This window comes from Hibiscus syriacus, unplaced genomic scaffold (assembly GCF_006381635.1).
Source record: "Hibiscus syriacus cultivar Baekdansim isolate YM2019G1 unplaced genomic scaffold, ASM638163v2 tig00110174_pilon, whole genome shotgun sequence".
Classification (NCBI taxonomy): Eukaryota; Viridiplantae; Streptophyta; class Magnoliopsida; order Malvales; family Malvaceae; genus Hibiscus; species Hibiscus syriacus.
The window spans coordinates 1,180,735-1,200,761 of NW_024062612.1; the positions used below are offsets into that span (position 1 = coordinate 1,180,735).

The 20,027-nt window shown below is 37.6% G+C and overlaps 2 protein-coding genes, 1 long non-coding RNA gene and 1 pseudogene across 3 annotated transcripts; 2 read left to right on the top strand and 2 right to left on the bottom strand.

Annotated features, from left to right (window-relative positions):
- Nucleotides 1-353: 353 nt before the first annotated feature.
- On the top strand, nt 354-3,830 carry LOC120216881 (26S proteasome regulatory subunit 7A-like). Its single transcript, XM_039214161.1, has 10 exons — nt 354-440; nt 714-795; nt 1,415-1,506; nt 1,590-1,667; nt 1,804-1,865; nt 2,422-2,566; nt 2,689-2,907; nt 3,001-3,182; nt 3,370-3,545; nt 3,633-3,830. Exons 1-10 carry the CDS (start codon nt 354-356, stop codon nt 3,788-3,790), a joined length of 1,281 nt encoding a protein of 426 aa, XP_039070092.1. The 3' UTR covers nt 3,791-3,830.
- Nucleotides 3,831-4,579: 749 nt separating this feature from the next.
- On the bottom strand, nt 4,580-6,256 carry LOC120216883 (annotated as a pseudogene).
- Nucleotides 6,257-6,839: 583 nt separating this feature from the next.
- Nucleotides 6,840-7,768, bottom strand: LOC120216884. The gene is made up of 3 exons (XR_005525102.1): nt 7,503-7,768; nt 6,986-7,368; nt 6,840-6,893 (listed from the first exon to the last, which is right to left on the bottom strand). It is a non-coding gene; the product is annotated as an uncharacterized LOC120216884 (long non-coding RNA).
- An 11,112-nt stretch (nt 7,769-18,880) lies between these two features.
- LOC120216882 (protein LURP-one-related 11-like) lies at nt 18,881-19,723 on the top strand. The gene is made up of 3 exons (XM_039214162.1): nt 18,881-19,137; nt 19,231-19,470; nt 19,542-19,723. The coding sequence occupies exons 1-3, from the start codon at nt 18,898-18,900 to the stop codon at nt 19,674-19,676; spliced, it is 615 nt and encodes a 204-aa protein (XP_039070093.1). The 5' UTR covers nt 18,881-18,897; the 3' UTR covers nt 19,677-19,723.
- The last annotated feature ends 304 nt before the right edge of the window (nt 19,724-20,027 follow it).

Below are 20,027 nucleotides of genomic sequence, written 5' to 3' on the forward strand. Positions count from 1 at the left end.
TTTTAATCTAAATACTTATCAAAATTTTAAATTTCAATACTGATTCAAATAATAAATAAACAATATGATTAAATTATAAAATAAAAAATAAATTTATAACTTGCAAAATGATATACATACTACTAATCATAGAACTTAACACTAGACGGAATCGAAAATTTAAAATTTTAAAATTACATGATTGAAAATGAACAAAATAAATGATATAGACTAAATAAAGAATATATCATAGTACAAGAACTAATATAATAATTTGTCACAATAATTACATCGATATATTCCTCTGTCCTCGGTTACTGATTTCTTTATTGAAGCGAAGAGGTAGAAGAAAGGAAGAGACCCAAAGGCCAAAGATGGCACCAGAAACAGAAGATGAGATCAAGGACGAGAAAAACCCACGACCTCTCGACGAAGATGATATTGCGCTTCTCAAAACCTATGTACATCTCTATTTCCTTTCTCCCCTTTTATCCTATGAATATTCGATTGTTTTTCTTTCTTTCTTATTTTTTCACCCATCCGATCTATTTCATCTGTGGAAGTTTGCCTAATTGCTCTTGATTATTTAGTTTAGTATTTTATTTGTTGTTTGATATGTTATCCTAACATCAAGCGGAATTTCTAGGGTTTATAAATTTAAATATATATTTAATGCACTTTTCTCGTCTGTATTTACTTCTGGAGCAGCAGTAATACTATTTTTTCCCTGACAGGGGTTAGGGCCTTATTCAACCAGCATAAAGAAAGTTGAAAAGGAGATTAAGGAGATGGCAAAGAAAGTAAACGATTTATGCGGTATGGGATTCACCTATTTCCCGTTCTTATGTTTACGAAGCACTTTGCTGGCCTTATTTTTTTGGATCTAAACATGATGTTTTGTTTAGGTATATGTTTTGGCATGGTTTTTCTGGTGCTTTTTACATCATGTTGAATACTTTCAGATATGCGTATGTGTATAATATTCATCTTTAACACAAGAAAAAAATGGGGTGGGGGGACTCAATTCATATGGCGTATTAATTTATGTTGCCATGGAAATATCTGCCTAATGGGTTATGGTAGATCGAGCATAAGCTAGATGCTTGGGGGATATACCTGCTTGTGCCTACATTTCATAGTTTGCCGTATCTGGCCAATATTTACCAGGAAAAACTTTCATTATAGCATTAGCTAGTTTATACAGTCTCTCTTCTACTTGTCTGTTCTTCTTGATTGCCAGCTGCAAACATTGTATCACATGACTTCGTTTAGCAACTATTATTGTCACAATAAACTATTGAGTTATGTGGCCAATATTTAAACTTAAAAGTACTATTTATTTGCCTCTTTCCACAGTTTGTTGAAACGAAGGTTTGTTCTTAATGTGTTATACTGTTATTGACTGTTTAATATGCTGGTATAATTTTAAAATAAGGCATTAAGGAGTCGGATACTGGATTAGCTGCACCCAGCCAATGGGACCTTGTCTCCGATAAGCAAATGATGCAGGAAGAGCAACCACTTCAGGTTTTTTATTTTTACTAAAAGCAATTTTAAGAATGTATGTATGTTATTTGTTCTGAATCATTTTGCCTATATTTTTCATCTAGGTGGCAAGATGCACAAAGATAATTAATCCGAACACAGAAGATGCCAAATATGTTATCAATGTGAAGCAAATTGCCAAGGTACGTAATTTAAGACCCTGAGTTCCATGTTTACCAATTTGGGTGATTTAACTTAAACCTCCGAGTTAAATTACTTCATTTTCAGAAGATGGGCATTGATTTTTCTGTCTGATATGCATTTGCGTTCTGACTGCAGTTTGTTGTTGGGCTGGGTGACAAAGTGTCCCCCACTGATATAGAAGAAGGCATGCGTGTTGGGTAAGTTCTCTGTTAGGCTTCAGGCATGAATTCTTGTTACTGTGCAAAGGGTATCACAGTTTACAATTTACCTAAAGTTCTATATCCTGTAAATAATTTATTTCGCTCTCTGCAGTTTTTTCGTTGCATCTTTTTGTAGCCTTTATAGCTTTCAAGGTAGATGTATATTTGCAATTTTTGGATTATTTGTTTGTTTCCACTACTAGGGAGCACATAGAAAACCGCAAGACAATGCTAATCATGGATTTTATTCATTTTGAACCACTGTTTGCTTTGTTTGTAACCTTTTTTCTCATTTAAACAAAGATTTAACCTTAATCATATAGTCAATTGCCACCAAGTTTTTTTTACACACATTCACTTCATTGTGGTGCTGGTGAGTTTCTTTTTTACTAAAAAAATCGCAGTAACAATTAATTGTCATGCTTTTATGATATTTCACTTTTACCTTTATTTTTCTTTTTGGAAGCAAACTTTGCTTTTACGTCCTTGTATGTTCTTATCTTTGGTTGTGTATAAACTTCTCGGTGGTCGACTGTTCTTATGCCTTTTGCAGGGTTGATCGCAATAAATATCAGATACAGATTCCTTTGCCTCCTAAAATTGACCCAAGTGTAACCATGATGACAGTGGAAGAGAAGCCTGATGTGACATATAATGATGTTGGAGGATGCAAGGAACAGATTGAAAAGATGCGAGAAGTATGTGTGATCTTTTTTATGTTAATATGTACAAGCAAACACATAGAAAGCTATTATTTGTTCTTCTATAGTAAGTTAGGATTAAAGTGTAACATGTATTGATCGACAAGTTTGGTTTTTAGGTCGTTGAGTTACCTATGCTCCATCCAGAGAAATTTGTCAAGCTTGGAATTGATCCTCCTAAGGGTGTTCTTTGCTATGGTTCTCCTGGAACTGGCAAGACACTTCTCGCAAGAGCTGTTGCGAATAGAACTGATGCTTGCTTCATTCGTGTTATCGGAAGTGAGCTTGTTCAGAAGTATGTTGGTGAAGGAGCTAGAATGGTTCGAGAACTGTTTCAGGTTATAACCTATAAAAGTTTGTTAGTTTAAGTTTTGAAGTTGCTATAGATTACTTTCCTTTGCCTTTATTAAGCAAAATGTTATCTGCTGCAGATGGCACGCTCAAAGAAAGCTTGCATTGTGTTCTTTGATGAAGTTGATGCTATCGGGGGTGCACGCTTTGATGATGGTGTGGGGGGAGACAATGAGGTTCAGCGTACTATGCTTGAGATTGTGAACCAGCTTGATGGCTTTGATGCTCGTGGAAACATTAAAGTCTTGATGGCAACAAACAGGTTAAAGTTGCAACCTATGTTTTCATTTTGTGAAGCAATCCAGCACTTTTTTTTAATCTTTACACCATTGCTACTAGGGCATAATCCAATAACCTTCAGAGAAGGTTTTATTTGATTAGTTATGCAAGTATTTGAATGTGCAGGAATATGATTTTGCCATTTGTCTTTCTTTTTTGGCAATTTTCAGGCCAGACACATTAGATCCTGCATTATTACGCCCTGGACGACTGGATCGTAAGATTGAGTTTGGTCTTCCTGATTTGGAGAGTCGGACACAGATATTCAAAATCCACACAAGAACAATGAACTGTGAGCGTGATATTAGATTTGAGCTTTTGGCCCGCCTTTGTCCTAATTCCACTGGCAAGTTTTTTCTGTTAAGCTTCTTGTTTTATTTGTTTTACTTGTCTCTGTTTTACTTGGGAGTGATCTCATGGGTTTAATTGGCAGGAGCTGACATAAGAAGCGTGTGCACGGAGGCTGGAATGTATGCCATTCGGGCTCGAAGGAAAACAGTGACGGAAAAAGACTTCCTTGATGCTGTCAACAAAGTTATCAAAGGTTATCAAAAGTTCAGTGCAACGCCCAAATACATGGTTTACAATTAATGAACTATGTTTTAGCTGTTCCCGCTTTCAAACCAAATGATGTGTACTTTTTTTTCCAACGTACTGGAATAGATTTTTGGTGCTGTTTTTACATGATTTTGTTTCAATGGGGATTTCGCATGTGCCTCTTTCGTGCTGCGTTTCTTTCTCGTGAGAAAAAATGAAAAAAATGGGGGTGGGGAGAGATTAATTCCCAAGTCACAACCCACCAAGACAGCGACAAGTAAAGCTGTGTTTTTGCTTAAAAAGACTCCCATCCCATGGAGAAATTATTTATTCTCCATTTTATGGACTACTCACAATGTTATTTGTGATCCTAATGAATGAGAGTTAAATTTTAAAATAATTACTAATTTTTTATTTACATGTAATAAAGATGTGAAGATTTACTTTGAAAAATAATGATATACACAAATATTATTAATTGAGATCATAGATGATGTGGTGAGTTAAGATCATCAAATAATTTCTTCATCCTCCTCGTCCCATGATTGAAATTAGGAAAGATAAAAAAAATTACAGCTTTATATGTTATAATTTCGTTTCACCTAGTGACTGCAGTCGAGCAATCAACCCTGCATATCAGGCCGTCTTGACAAACGTATACAGACATTTACGAGCACTGTAGTTTGCCATGGAGACTCCAAACCAAGATTTTAGTACGTCACTTTCAATAACTGTATCGCCTGTAAATTCAAGTTCCCAGTCCCATGGTTGGAGGATTACAAGGCAGATCAATAGAGCTAAAAATGAAGACAAGTACAGAAAGACACATCTGTGCTTCAAGTGCCAGTTATGAAAACAAGTTTTTGCCAATTGCAAATGTTAGCGTAAATTGCAAACGTTAAATATAGCTGATAATAGTGTATAGACTCCACAACGCAGGGGCAGTACCTAAGCCGATTCAAAGGTTGGACTCTCGCACGTAATACATAGCTCTTTATATTCAGGAAGCTCAGATGATCTGTGACTTAGTTTATGACATTTGTGAAGCTCCTTCAGCAACTTCAACAAGCCTACCATGGACCCACTTCTTAGTAACAGCAACTGCTTTAGAAGCCTTGTCTTGTCTTTCACCAGAGCTTTGGTTCCATTGATAATCCAATTTGTTTCCAACGGGTTGAGTTGCTTCGTTCAATCAGACTTCTTAATCAAATCATCCAACTTGAGAGTCGATAGACATAGGCTATAATTACTCGAGCTCGGAGTAGGTTCTTCATCACTGTCACCATTCAGTATCCTTGGGAGCATAAAGTTGGGGAAACTTAAGTCGTTTTTCTCACTTAATGAAAGGAAGTGGTTCCCATTCACTTCTTTCTTGTCTGCTTGGCTCAAACTACTGTTTTTCGACTGCATTGTTTTCTCAATCGGAATAACTGGTTCAGCTGAGTCAACAGAAACATATCCACCATTCTCATTGGATGTAACCCATCCTCCCTTTATCGATTCAATTGATTGAATTGCTTCTGCTATAAGCTTTCTGGTTTCGATGAGTGAGGCTCGAGCAACAGGGCTCTTCACTGCAGGAAGTTCAAGGGCTTTTGCAGCCTTCTCAGCATTGGTAATTAAAAGTCTGCAGTGATATATGTAATCATTGACTTATCCAGTGAACTGGCAAACTATTTTTTCTCATTGGTACCCAAAATGCACAAAGATGATGAATGGGAATGATTAAGGGGAGATCGTGTTATATGATGGGAGAATGTAAGCAAAGTCTAACCTTGCTCGTTCAACAGCCTCAGTTCTCTTCGATTCTTCAGCTGCTCTTTGTGCTCAGATGTTCTACAACATCTCAAGCTTGGAACTCACCATGACATCCTTATAAAGTGGTTTATATTTTCTTCGTAACCTCAACCGCTCGATTGGGGTTAGTTTCACTAATAGAAGAACAGCTTGTTTCATTAGCTTTCCTTTTGGAAGGGCTCTGCTTAGACTGTGTGCTAGCTGTCGGCTTCCTCTTTGGTTTTCTTTGAGCCCCTTCTGATATGCCATGAAATTACATCAAGCCAGAGCAAACTCTCTCACGATATTCCTATTTAGGAGATTAAAACCCACATTCAGATGCAAAGCTACAGCCTGCAAGGATATCTTATAAGCATTAAAATCAAAATGAAGTCACATCAGTTCTATTAATTCGATGTTAGGTACTCCCACAGTCCATAACAATTAAAGCACTTACAGGATCAGCCCATTTGGCTGCAATGGCTTCGGCAATTTTCCTTCTTTGTTCGGGTGATTTTGGTGCTCTCTTGCTACCTTTTGGTCTAGGTATCGTTTTCCTTTGTTCAACGCTTTCCAGCCATTCCTTAGTCAACTGCTCATCTAGCATCTTTACGAATCCCACTGTAGAACTTCCTCACCAATATAGCCTTCTCCGGAAGCTTCAGCAATCAAGTTCATTCGCTCAAAGTGGCAAGTTTCCTGCACCATTAACTTCTCACGGCGCCTTTCCCATCCCTTTCGTACTCAGGTTGCAATTTTTTCTCGTCTCCTGGTTGTAGGATAATCATGATTAAGGGAGTCAATGTAGATATTAACTAGGTAGAGAAAACCATAAATAACTTTCGGAAGTTTGACATATGGTAAACGAAAACATAAACACAAGATTTAGGACATATATAAGATGCTAAATGACTAGGAATCACAAGAATATTAGTACTATCGAAAAACCGAAACCCTGACCATAAAATACCCACCTCTGAGCATGTCCAAGGCTAACTTCATTCTAACCTGCATTTTGAAATTTTCATTAAAGAACACTGAAGCAACTATATATGATGATATGATAGCACCATTAATTGTTTATTTTTGGTTATTTGCTTAACTAGTATCCATAAACTAAATGGTCATTAGTCTATAATCCATCCATAATGGGATTATGTTGGTAAAAAGAACTGCTTGGACCAGTTATATTAATTCAAATATATACCAGATAATAACTTAATTGCTGGGAAAAAAATGGTTTACAGATGATTGGTTTCACTATATTCACCTAAAACATACAAAGTTCAATCCCTTTGATAACATAAAAAATTCTTACATGACATCCCCTTAGGGTTCTGCATAGCAAGCCTTGTTCTCTCCCTTATCAGCTGAAGTGTCTCTGCAGATAAAAAAAACATACATTTGTGTTACCATCCAAGAATGCACTAATTAAGACAGAAACAGGATGATTATGGAACCAATAGAGATTACCGGCACTGTGCTTCCTGCCTTTGTTCCATGGTGTGTTTCCTTTATTTGCTTTAGAAATTCTCCTCCGTCTTAACTTTTCTCTCTCATCCACTTCTTCATCTGAGTCACGGGGAATGAAGGGTTCAAGCTGAGTTGACGAAGGAGTCGAACCACAACCATGCTTTGACTTCTTGTGTTGATCTTCTTTTAGAACTGAGCACTTGGGTTCAAGGGTAGCAACAGCCTAATCTGCGGTCTTCCACTTGGATTCTCCAGTTTCACCACATGAAAATTTACTCTTTTAGGCAATTTCCATGGATTAGATGCGAGTTGACCATGAATAAGGATTTGAACCCTCACTGGAACCAGGGGGCTGTGCAATGAAGGTTGAGCGCTGGCAATATCTGTTCACGCAGTCAAGCACAGTAAGGGTGTTCACACTTAATTCTCATTAGAATCCGGTGAAGCAATTCACAAAAATCTCCGGAAGCAGAGCAACACAACGGAAAGAAAGTCAAACCAGTAAGAAAAAGTGTACCAAGTAAAGGCATGAATGCTCATTCAGACCAAAGAATCAAACTCGGGGCTTATACTCTTAGCAAATAACGTACTTGAGATGCCACATTTCAGCAACCCAAAAATATATTTTGTTGCCTTATCTTTCAATGGTGATGATATCAGATTAACACAAGCGTAAAGAGCCTGGGTCAGATAGGTCTAGGAATTTAGGTGCAGAGGAAAAAGTTGAAACAATGAGAAGCAGAGAGACGAGATACTTGTACTGCTACGACGATTTGCAGTCGGTTGGTTTGGATAACGTGTCCTGGTTCAGCCTTTCTGAAAACCCAGTATCTGTATTAAATGGCCTAATGATTTTGTGTCTTAGAAAGCCCCATGCCTACCCCATTAGCTACAATGGCTATGGTCCGTCTATTTTATGATGGCAAAACAGAAAGTAAAACACCAAATTTAACAGTGAAGTTTCTTTAAAAAAATATTTATTTTGACAAATTATAAATATAATCCTAATCTTTACTTAAAGAATAAGAAGAAAAAGAATTTTATGAAAAAAGAAAAAATACTTCTAGTGAATTTATAACTCAACCTAAAGAATATAAATGATTGAATGCATTATAAGCTAGAGGAAATTGAATGTTAAATATATTAAATCATATAAAATTTCATATATGAAATTGAAATTAATATTTATACTTTTGAATAATAAAATGATTATAAGATAATATTTATTTTGAATTTTTAATTACTAAAACCTTACATATAATCTTCACACATAACTGTTTGAGTATCGAATCTCTAAAAGAAATAATACCCTTTTAATCATTAAGATCGATCAATTTATTAAAAAATTATAATATTAAAAGTATACATAATTCATATATCAATCTATTATTTAACCATAGAAAACATCAAATAGTTTGAAGATATAAATGAAAATGACATTAAAACTAGAATACGTATTTTGAAAAAACTCAAATTATAATTAAAAAAAATCAGTCAAAAAGCACAGCCGGACGCCAGTAAGTGGAATCCTGTCAAAGTAGGTGTGTTGGTGCATTAGCAGTCATGGGCAACTTCCGAGTAAAGAAGTTTCCTTACAAAGTTGGTCATATTCTCTACGCACCTACTTTGATAGGATTCTACTTACTGGCTGTGGGTGAACACTTGGTCGCCGCCTGTGGTCAGTAGATAAGTTTCAACTAACCACTGTCGCCACTTGGCATTAATATCCAACTCTTACGGACACAATTTTGAATTTTCCAGGTGAGTTTCCCTTTCCAACAAGTTTCCTTTAACGATTGACCACATTGACTGCAGCAGGCAGACAACCATTTTTTGGTCTTCCATGAGACAGAATCCCTAATCTGACTCCAACCCACCACAAAAACCATTTTCTTTCCGACTCCTATTGAAAATGAAACAATCTTGCTTGAATTTGAAGCTTTGCAGACATACTCTGATAAAAATCCAATTCCGTCACTATGCTCACCCAAGATATGCTCCCAGTGCTCTTCACTTTCATGGATTTCCTAGTCGTCGACTGCCTCCGTGTTTACAAAAAATGGTGGTTTGGAGACACGAGAAGCGGCCGTGAAGTTGAATGCATGATTTGCCTTAGCAAGGTCTGTAAAGGGGAAAAGCTCCGGTCCTTGCCGGTACCACCATGGTTTTCATGTTCATTGCATTGATGCATGGCTCAAAGTTTGTCCCACTTGTCCTATCTGCAGGATTAACGTAGCGCCCTGGAGGAATTTTCTCTTTTCTTCCTTGCTTTCTTTTTCCAAAAGACTCTGAAATGGGTTAAAACCCCACTTTATTTGGATCTTAAATCAGCAGTTTGTGAGAGTTTTGGCTATATTTGATGAACTTAGGCGGCCTACCATGCAACAGTGTTTCCTTCTTTGATGGCTTCTTCTTAGATCGAGACAAGGCAATCTTGTTTTGTTGAGGTGTGTCGAGACAATAACGTATGATGCAGGGCTTAGGACAGAGTTGAAATTCTCTACCATTTTCAGTTTGAGTGTATGTATGGTATAATTAAATTGGGTTCGAACCATTGAGTAAAAGTTTTGAAAGATTTTGGGTATTTCGGATTTTTCTTTGAAGATCTATACCCAGCAAATCCTAGTGTGGTTATCAATGAAAGTTATAAACCATTTAGTCCCGTAACATTCTTTACACGGTTAGCTCCTCATAGATCACTGTTAACGAAAAATGTTGATATTGGATATAAGGCTTTAACAGGTATGGTACACGGGAATGTTTGGATAATTGGCAAATTTCACATTTCAAAAAGCTCACACTTTTATTACTTTTATTGTGAATTAACAAAGGAAGATGTTTCTTCAAATACAAGAAGTTTGGATGTCCTAGTCTACGGTGCCATAACATAATTGTGTCCTCTTTTGAAGTAGATAGAGCCAATCCTTCTTGTGTACTGTCTTTATTCCAAACATAAAGTCCATCATCAACTTTAGCAGTGTCAATTATCCTTCACGATTTCTGTTCCTGTACTACACAACCAATTACAGAAAATTCAGCAAGAAAATTTTCATCATTGGTAAGTTTACTGATTGAAAGTAAATTATAGGACAATTTTGGGACATGTAGGACTTTATCAAAGGAGAAATTTTCTACTAATTTAACTCTTCCAATTCCATCACCAGTGAGTAAGATCCATCAGCTATGCGGAAAATTATAGGATAATTTTGGGACTTGTAGGACTTTATCAGTGGAGAAATTTTTTGCTAATTTTACTCTTCCAATTCCATCCACCAGTAAAAGGATCCATCAGCTATGCAGATTCGGGATTGGTCATGACAAGGTGTATAAGTGTGAAATAAAGTGGGGTTGCCTGTCATGTGATCAGAAACACCCAAATCGAGTATACAAGAGGATTTGTTAGGTTCAAGGACAATGTTGAAGGCAATACCTTGGGTTGCTAGAGAACCACTAACCGTAGAAGTATCAAGAAACTTATGGAGTGTCTCAAGTTGGATTTTGATTAGGTGAACGTCGAGAGCATCATCTGCAGTAGTGGAGGTATGAGTGGACAACATTGCAGTCTTATGCTCTTTCTGGTTTTTTCCAGGATAGCCATGGATTTTGAAGCATTTTCCTTAGTATGTCCTACAAGGTTGCAGTAGCTACACCATGGTCTGGTTGAGCTCAAATCATTTTCAGCATGGGACCTTTGTGGTTGTGGGCCTCTAGAGATAATGGCTGAGTTTTTAGTAGAACGATAACCAACAGTTGTCACAGGTTTAGGTTCCTTTGAATTACCTATCATGACAAGTTGATGTTTCTCTTCTCTTCTAACTTCTGCAAATGCTTCACCAATAGTTGACAAGGGGTTCTACCCAGAATTCGGCCATAAACCTCATCTAGCTCTCAGTTCAGTCCTGCTAGAAACTTATAGAGACATTCATTGTCGAGATGAGTCATAAACTTGGTGTGTTCCACGCCTTCTCCCCATAGAAACGTAAGAGTGAATGAATAATGGCATAATATTTTCATTGATGTTAGGAGATAAAAATAAGCTTACACGAGAATCAATTTGTTATAACAAAAAGATTTCTATACTAAACTAATAACTAAAGAATAATAAGAATATATCAATATTGTTAGATATGAACTGAATATCCTATATTTTAGGAGAGTGAGATAAGTACAATTAAATATATTAATTTAATTCTCTATTATGCCCCCGCAAGTTGGAGCACCTTGAGGTGAGACCAATCTTGTTCAATAAATCATGAAAATGCGTGCGGGGTAATGGTTTGGTGAGTGCATCGGCAAGTTGATCCATTAAAGAGACATGAGTGACTCGTAAGATGCCATCTTGAATTTGTTCGCGAATGAAGTGAAAGTCAAGAGCCACATGTTTCATACGAGAATGGAAGACCGGATTGGAAGAGAGGTTTGTTGCACCCACATTATCACAATAGATTATCGGTTGTTGTGAGGATGCAAATCCAAGTTCACTAAGAAGAGATGTTATCCATCTCACCTCAGCAGCTGTTGATGCAACAGATCGATACTCGGCTTCAGTCAAGGAGCGAGCTACAGTTCGTTGCTTCTTCGAACTCTAGGATATCGGGTTGCATCCTATGTAGACAATATAAGCACTGGTGGAGGTGAAGTCATCTTTGTTGTGAGAGGAGAATACCGTGAGGGCGAGGAACAACTTCAACACCAATAAAGTAATGAAGAGTGCCGAGGTCTTTAAGCGAGAAGCGACGAGCAAGAACCGAGATGAAGTCCTAGACTGATGCTGCATTGTTACCTGTGATGATGATGTCGTCAACATAAACAAGTAATATGATAGTTATACCTTTGTCATTAAGAATGAACAAAGAGGTGTCGGCAACTGAGTTCAAGAAGTGAGATGCAAGTAGAAACTGGCGAAGTTCATTGTACCAAGCTCTAGGAGCTTGTTTGAGACCATATATTACCTTTCTCAATTTGCAGACATGGTTTGGATGGTCAGCATCAACAAAACCTTGAGGCTGGTTCATGAAGACATCTTCAGTGAGTGTGCATTGGAGAAAGGCATTGTTGACATCGAGTTGTCGAAGAACCCAACCTTGGCTGACAGCAAGTGAGAGGACAACACAAATTGTGGTTGGTTTTACAACTAGACTAAACGTGTCACGGTAATCCACTCCGGGTCGTTCGTGAAACCCCTTTGCCACTAGGCGAGCCTTGTACCTAGCAATAGAACCATCGGGTAAAAGTTTAAGTCTAAAAATCCATTTGCACCCCACAATATTTTGCACACCATTGAGAGGAACCAGTTCCCAAGTGCCATTTCGAACCAAGGCATCAAATTCCTCGGACATCACCTGTCGCCATCGACCATCTTTGAAAGCCTGAGTTGCACATGTGGGTTCAATTTCGAAGGCAAGTTGGGCTGAGAGGCTGAGTTTGGTGATTGGTTTGTGGATATTATTTCGAGAACGGGTGACGATAAGTGAGGTGCGGACGAAGGGTGGGAGTAATGAGATTTCTAAGACTTGATTAGGAACAAGTGGGGGTAAAGCCAAAGGGACAGGTGGAGACCTGCTAGGAGCAGGTGCAGGTATTGGGGTGGGTAGTAGGGGTGGTACGATGTTTGGAGAAGTAGGCGAAGTGTGAGGTGGGTCTGGAAAGAAAAGAGAGAGGGGTAGAGGCAAGTCTTGTTGATTTACCATATCCGTTTGTGTGTTGGAGTTGACTGGCAAAGAGCCACTGGAACTAACTTCGGATGATGTGTATGAAACCGAGAGAATAATATGTCGAGAAAGCCATGTGTCACATGTCAAGTCATCAGGACGAGGAAGATGCGGATCAACTTTAGACATGGAAAACTCAGATTCAACAAATCGAACATGACGTGAGATGTAGACCTTTTGAGTACTTGGATCAAGACATAGATAATCACTCTGAGTGAGGGAATAACCAAGAAAGACACAAGGCGCAGATCGACTGGCAAGTTTGTGGGGAGAGTAAGGACGAAGCCAAGGATAGTACAGACAACCAAATGCTCAAAGCTTGGAATAGTTAAGTGGCGACTAAAAGAGTTTATGATAGAGAGAGATCATATAAAGAGTGGGTGTTGGAAGGCAATTTATGAGATAGACGGCGGTGGAGAAGGCATATGACCAGAAGGTTAGAGGTAAGGAAGCTTGAGAGAGAAGAGAAAGACTTGTTTCAACAATATGACGATGTCTACGTTTCGAGAAACCATTATGTTATAGAGTGTGAGGTGGCGAGGTGAGGTGCAAAATGCCATATGTGGATAAGTATGTGGCAAGACCCATGTATTCCCCCATTGTCAGAGTAAAATGTGACTATTTTCTTTTGGAATAAGTTTTCAACAAGTGCTTTAAAATGAGGGAAAATAGTGGCAACATCAGATTTACGTTTGAGGGGGTAAAGCCATATGTAATGCGTGAAGTGATCCAAAAAAATGACATAGTATTTGTAACCATCAACAGAATAAATAGGCAAGGTCCATACATCAGAATAAATATGTTGGAGAGGAGAAGTAGACACAATAGATGACTGAGAAAAAGGTAATTTGTGACTTTTATTGCAGAAATAGTCTTTACAATGGAAATACTTAGAGCTAGAGAAATCGGAAGGTAAACCAAACCTAGAGACGATATGATGTTGGATTGACTTGGATGAGTAACCAAGACAATGATGCCAGGAACACGAGGACACTTTGATACTGTTGATGACTGAAGGACGAAAAGTTAGGTGCAAAATCGGTAATTTACACACACCACCTTTATGTTGTCCTTCCAGTAATATGACCCCTGTCAGTAGATCCTTCACACGAAAAGAAGATGGTAAGAACTCAATCGAATATTATTGGTTTTGCAAAATTGAGATATGGAGATCAGGTTTCTTTTCATGGCAGGAACAAATAAAATATCATGTAATTGAAAAGTGTGAGAGGGTGTTTTAATAGAAGTAGAACCAGTTTTGGAAATGTGTAACCCAGTGCCATCACCGATTTCGATGTCATCAGGCCCGTCGTATAGAGCATGAAGCGAGACGAGGTTAGCCGTGACATGGTGAGAGGAACCACTATCGAGAAGTCATGTCGGGATTGCGACACCTGAGGTTGTGGCGACATGCGTCTTTGGGTACCACTGAGATTCAGTGGGCGAGGAGCGAGTAGCACTGTACGAGGGGGCGGGTACTAGCTGAAAGAGGGAACACTGAGCAATAGTATGGCCCTGTTGGCGACATCCTTGACACTTGCCGATATATGGCCTTTGCTGGCGAGTCGTGGCCTGCGGAGGCTGAGATGGCTGTTGTCGAGGAGTAGAGTGTGGAGGTTGCATCCGGTTCGACGAGAAGCGGCGTGAACGATTGGACCTGGTCGAGGTAATATTTACCGTGACGGGATGAGGGAAGGAAGTAGATTGCGACTGCTGAATAGTTAGTTCCCTGTTGATGAGTTTCTCATGAAGCTCATCAAATGAGATGGGAGTGTCTCCACCTTCCACTATATCTGCAATGTGATGATAGTCATCATCGAGACCTTCTACGATCTTCTCAATGATGTCTTCATGGTCCATCGGTTTACCGAGTGCAGCAAGTATATCAATTCGACACTTGATATACTGCATGTAGTCCTAGATGGACTGAGATCCCTTCGTGGTTTTCTTGATCTGGTCCTTGATTTGCTTTATGTGACCACGAGTCAGGCGAGCATAAGTGTTGGCTAGAATTTGCCATGCTTCGCGGGAGGTGGTCGATTGTTGGATGAGTGGAACGAGAGAGGAGGAGATAGAACCGACAAGTGCGCCAAACAACAATTTATCTCGTCGAATCCATGGGAGGAAAGCCGGGTTGGGAGCTTCAACATTGTTGGTGGTGATGGTGCGAGGAAAATATGGATGAGTGTTGTCGATGTATTTGTAGAGGTCATAGCCGATGAGAATGGCTTCAATCTGGAGTTTCCAGGCAAGATAATTTGAGGAGGTTAATTTGATGATGGATGGATGGGAGATGTTTATAAGTTGAAGAGTTTGGGTAGGATTTTCTGGGTTGGGGATGGTAATAAGCTGAGGTTCAGTGGCCATGGTGATGTTGTTGGTAGGATTGGCGGAAGAGTGGTGAGCAAGGTTGAGGACCGACTTCAGCGTGATACCATATAGAAACGTAAGAGTGAATGAATAATGTCATAATATTTTCATTGATGTTAGGAGATATAAATAAGCTTACACGAGAATCAGTTTGTTACAACAAAAGATTTCTATACTAAACTAATAACTAAAGAATAATAAGAATATATCAATATTGTTAGATATGAACCGAATATCCTATATTTTAAGAGAATGAGATAAGTACAATTAAATATATTAATTTAATTCTCTATTACTCCCCAGCTGCCTCATAGTACATGTCCAGTTCCTGCCACAAAATTTTCAGATTATTGTAGTAGTGAGTTACTTCAAGTGTTTCTTTTCGGATGTCCTTCAACTTCAGTTTGATCTCAAATACTTGGGAGGCATTTCCAAAATCCGGGTAGTTTTCTTTGATTGCATCCCACATATCTTTTGCAGTTTTGAAGAAGAGGTAAGTGCGACTAATATGGCCTTCCATTGAATTAATTAACCAAGCCTTTACAATTGAGTTGTTGAGTTCCCAAGTGCCATAAGTTGGGTCTGTTGTGGCTGGTCGTGGGATGTCTCCATTGATATATCCTAGTTTGCCATGACCACGAATCACCATAATAACCGATTGGGACCACTGCAGGAAATTTTTCCCATCTAGTCGGTGGTTAGTGATCATAAGAGAGGAATTAAGGTCCCCTTGAGGGGTTCCTTGATTGATATTTGGAATCATTTGTGAGGTTTCAGTCTCATATGAAGTTTCGACTGTGTCACCCATGGGAAGAAATAAAATATGAGGCAAGAGAGATTAAAGATGAGGGACGTTTGGGACGAGAGATTAGAGATGACATTATCAAAAGTCCTTAAAGGTTTGATGCCATGAACAAACTTAAAAAGAAGGTTGTTATCATTTACTAAATAGTTTACAGTCTTTATAGAGTAATCTAAGTGTAAATAAGGTAACAATCCCTAAAAATCAATAACTCCCTAAGAATTAGAGATTAAGATTAGATCCTACTGCATAAGGAAACTCCTAGGAATAAGGTAAGTAATCTATCATTAATTTTAGGAATTCCAACAAAGTCGTACACAAATGAAACACTTGTCTTGTTTCTATTCATTGACCCTTTTTACTGGTCCTTCAGTTACATCCATTCATTTCAATATGATGCATTTTTTATTCCTGATGCAGACACTTGAAGATGCATTCAACAAGTTAGAAGGTGCAACATGCAACAAGGAAGAAGGTGCAATGTATCTCTTTCCCAGAGTTGAGCTGCTTGAGAAGGCAGTCAAAGCTGCGAAAAAGGCACCCGATGCATATTGCAGCGGTTTTCTTATTTCATAGGCTAGCAACTATAAAAAACTATTAAAGATCAAAAGGAATCTGGGTTTGGAAAATGATTGGTTGATGGGATCAACTTAAACAATTGAAGGCTATTTTCCAATAATTGATATGTGGTATTTTGGCATAGGGTCCTGGTACTTGGCATTTTAGGTGCACAATACGCCCTCAAGAAGAAAAGATTCCAGCAGTTGTCACCCATCTAACAGATTTCCATAAAAGTTTCATGGATGAATTCAGAGGCCGAGTCTTGGACGAAATACAGCATAAATATGAGGTGCCCTTCCCTTTTTCATTCAGAATAAATAGACACAGCTTTCCCTTTTCTTTTTATCTCCTTTTCTGTTATGGAAAAATACACCAACATGGTTGGCCAGCTCTACCATGGAACTGTTGTTGGTACATTGTGATCAATACCATAGATACTGTACTTGAACTCGATTTTAGATGGAAAATAAGAATGAAAAAAGGAAACGACGTATCTAAATCGTTTTAACAGTCTAACATTGGCACCTCTGATATGAGATTGAACTGACACCAAAACCCTCAAAGCTTACTTTACCAGCATCAAGGCTATTTATTAACAACTGTGTTATATGATTAAGAGGCTTGGAGTTGATGAACCGAATTAACAAATTGGTAGGCAAGGGGAGGGAAAAAGAGAAACGTACAAAATGAGAGATTTTGTAGGCGAAAGTTTTTTTCTTTCATTCTTCTAATGGAAACCTTTTGTTTTTTTTTTTTTTTGAAAAATTTAACGGAAACCTTAAGTATAGATTATGGGGAATTAATCGTTTGTTAGATATAACTGAATGTCCTAATTAAATATTACCCAAAAGAGGGTTTGCGGGGGATTCATAGCTACACTTCCTGTGAAAACAAGCATGTCGCATGATTTATCATGAATTGGTAATTTAGATCCCAATAAACATTGAACCTTTCACAAGTAATAAGCAGAGACAGGGTCTGGGTAACTCCCAATGATAAAATGGCTTTTTTGGTCCTTTAAAGTTAGAATAATTATATAACTATCTTTTAGTCCTCAAAAATGATAAATCTCAACTTAATCTTATGGTAAAATACACTGGTAGTCACTGCACTTTTAGGATGTTTTCACTTTAGTCATCATACTTCTAAAACATACACTACAATCAATAAATCTTTATTTCGCTTCAGTCATTTCTGTGCACAAATGCTTTGAAAGGTCTAATTATGCTTTCAGAGCATATAATCTATGGTAAAAGTGGAAGTTTCGAGACATTTGCCTTATTATTGAGATAAGCGCGAACGTTATTTGTTCATAAACGTTGAAAAACAATTAATTAACACACCCACATGAGGTGGGTACAAGATTAGCAGATTTCTATCAACTGTGTTTAACCTAAACTTATCTGAATTGGATGTATGAACCAAGATTCCATACGTATGTGTTTATTTAACTTCATTATCTTCGAACTCCGACCTACTTAATGGTGCCCCTGCCCCTGGAAGTTGCAGTCTCTAATCATCTTAACCGCGTGCTTACGGTTTAATTAACTAAATCAATTAACAAGTTGATGCTGCGTGATCTCACATAAACAAAAAAGCCAACAACCCATAGTTTTCAGTTAAAAGCACATAGCAGGAAGGAATTCTACTATATTTTTTTTTCTGGCAGTATCAGATCATAAATACAGGACACGACTGAGTGAGGTGTAACGCACATCTGGTTTTAGTCTTTGTCGATAAGTGTGTGATTAGGAAACTGTTTGGTTGCTATATTCAATTTTTAACTTGTTCTTTTTATTATTTTAATCCAATGAATTATTAAATACGAAAAATAATTAGAGTTCTAATTTGATTCAGTAGACAACTAAACATGGAGTAAGTGAATATTAATTATTTGAATTCAAAATTAGAAAATTGGATGTTGTAGTAAATTTATAATCAACTTAAAAAATTCAACCAGTATATTTCAAACTGTTCATAAGAAGACCAGATTAGAGGGATCTTTAGGAGCTGCATGACTTAATCTTCAAGGTGAAACAGTGAAGCCCTGCATTGAGGCATACGATGCAGCTGCTCTAGTCGCTGAAACGATAAGGTTGAAAGAATAAACAAATTATGGGTTGATAATGATACACTATTGATTACTCACCTTCTTTTTTTTTTTTAAAAAAAAGCTTTTCTCTAAGAGTATAAGTCAGAAGAAAAAACAAAACTCAAATTGTGATCATTATAATCTTAAGGTCAATAAATTCTGATTGAAAAGTAAAAAAATAATTCAAAATATATATTTAATTGAGACTTTTAGATAAGAATAATGGTTTTATTAAATTTTAATTATAAATTGTTCTTTTATAGGTATGACTATTTTATATAGAAGCATGCATGTGTGTGTTCCTACCCCCACAAAAATAGTAATATAAAACGTAGAGAGGTTTTAAGATAGAATATCAATAGTAACTTGATTTTAGATGTCAAAGATCCATCCCCAAGTTGCACATGTTTCTCCCTTATCTCACACTTTCACCACATCAAAGCAGGAATCGTTCACTATTTGGATGAAATCTTTGATTCTTAGAGGCAAAGGCTGTACTGTGTTCGATTCAAACGGCCAGATTGTTTACCGTGTTGATAACTACCACTGCAAAAGCAGCAACGAAGCTTACCTGATGGATATTACCGGCAAGGTTCTGTTCACCATTCGAAGAAAGGTAAGCATTTCAATCATTTCTTCTCAGAATCACCTTGAAAATACGTTGTATAATATGCAAATTAATTAAGGTGTTTGTTCCCCTCATTTGCAGAAATTTAGGCTGATTAGGTTCTGGGAAGGATTAAGATCATTCAATGGAAGAGTTAACGATGAAGACAAAAACCCAGGTTTTGAAGTAAGAACAAGTTGCAGGATTTTAAGGGGTGATTCCATCTGTGAAGTTGTTGTCTGGTTTGAAAAAGACCAACCTTGTCAACATTATCAGATTGAAAGCTGTCGGGACAAGTCGACGTTCAAGATTGTCGACAAGCTCGGCAGGTTTATTACGGAGGTAAACTAATTCCGACCCACTATATTTGTGTTTGATAAAGCACAAGTTTTTGATGTGATGATGATGCACAGGTGAAGAGAAAGCAATCAAAATGTGGGATTAGCTTCGGAGAAGATGTGTTGACGATGGTGGTGGAACCTCACATTGATCACTCTCTCATCATGGGCCTCGTTGTAGCTTATGGTCTCATCAATGGTTTAATGTGAAGTTGTAATACAAATAATCTACACAAATCTGTGATTCTTATTCATGAACATGTTACTCTTTTATCATTTAATACAAATCACTGCTCACTTTTATTAAAATATTGATAATCACTTATCATAATATTCTTCCAATTATCCTATTTAAATTTGATAAAATTTATTCAATGTGGTGGAGATCGGCTTCTTTCATTCTCGACAGACAGCAACATCAAAACGACGGTGTTGCACCAAATTCCGAATCCGTCCTGTCTTCTCCTTCTATGGCTGATTCTGCCATAAACCCTAAATCTAACGTTACTGTCTATTACCATGCCCACCACGCTGTTGTTACGAGCGATTGGCTTGCTCAGG

Bases quoted from the DNA above. Each gene is read 5' to 3' on its own strand.
- LOC120216882 (XM_039214162.1), top strand. From the start codon at position 18,898: ATGTCAAAGATCCATCCCCAAGTTGCACATGTTTCTCCCTTATCTCAC. The intron at 19,138-19,230 runs GTAAGCATTTCA...CCTCATTTGCAG, and splicing joins TGTTCACCATTCGAAGAAAG to AAATTTAGGCTGATTAGGTT. The intron at 19,471-19,541 runs GTAAACTAATTC...GATGATGCACAG, and splicing joins TCGGCAGGTTTATTACGGAG to GTGAAGAGAAAGCAATCAAA.
- LOC120216881 (XM_039214161.1), top strand. From the start codon at position 354: ATGGCACCAGAAACAGAAGATGAGATCAAGGACGAGAAAAACCCACGA. The intron at 796-1,414 runs GTATGGGATTCA...TTTTAAAATAAG, and splicing joins GAAAGTAAACGATTTATGCG to GCATTAAGGAGTCGGATACT. The intron at 1,507-1,589 runs GTTTTTTATTTT...TTTTTCATCTAG, and splicing joins AGGAAGAGCAACCACTTCAG to GTGGCAAGATGCACAAAGAT.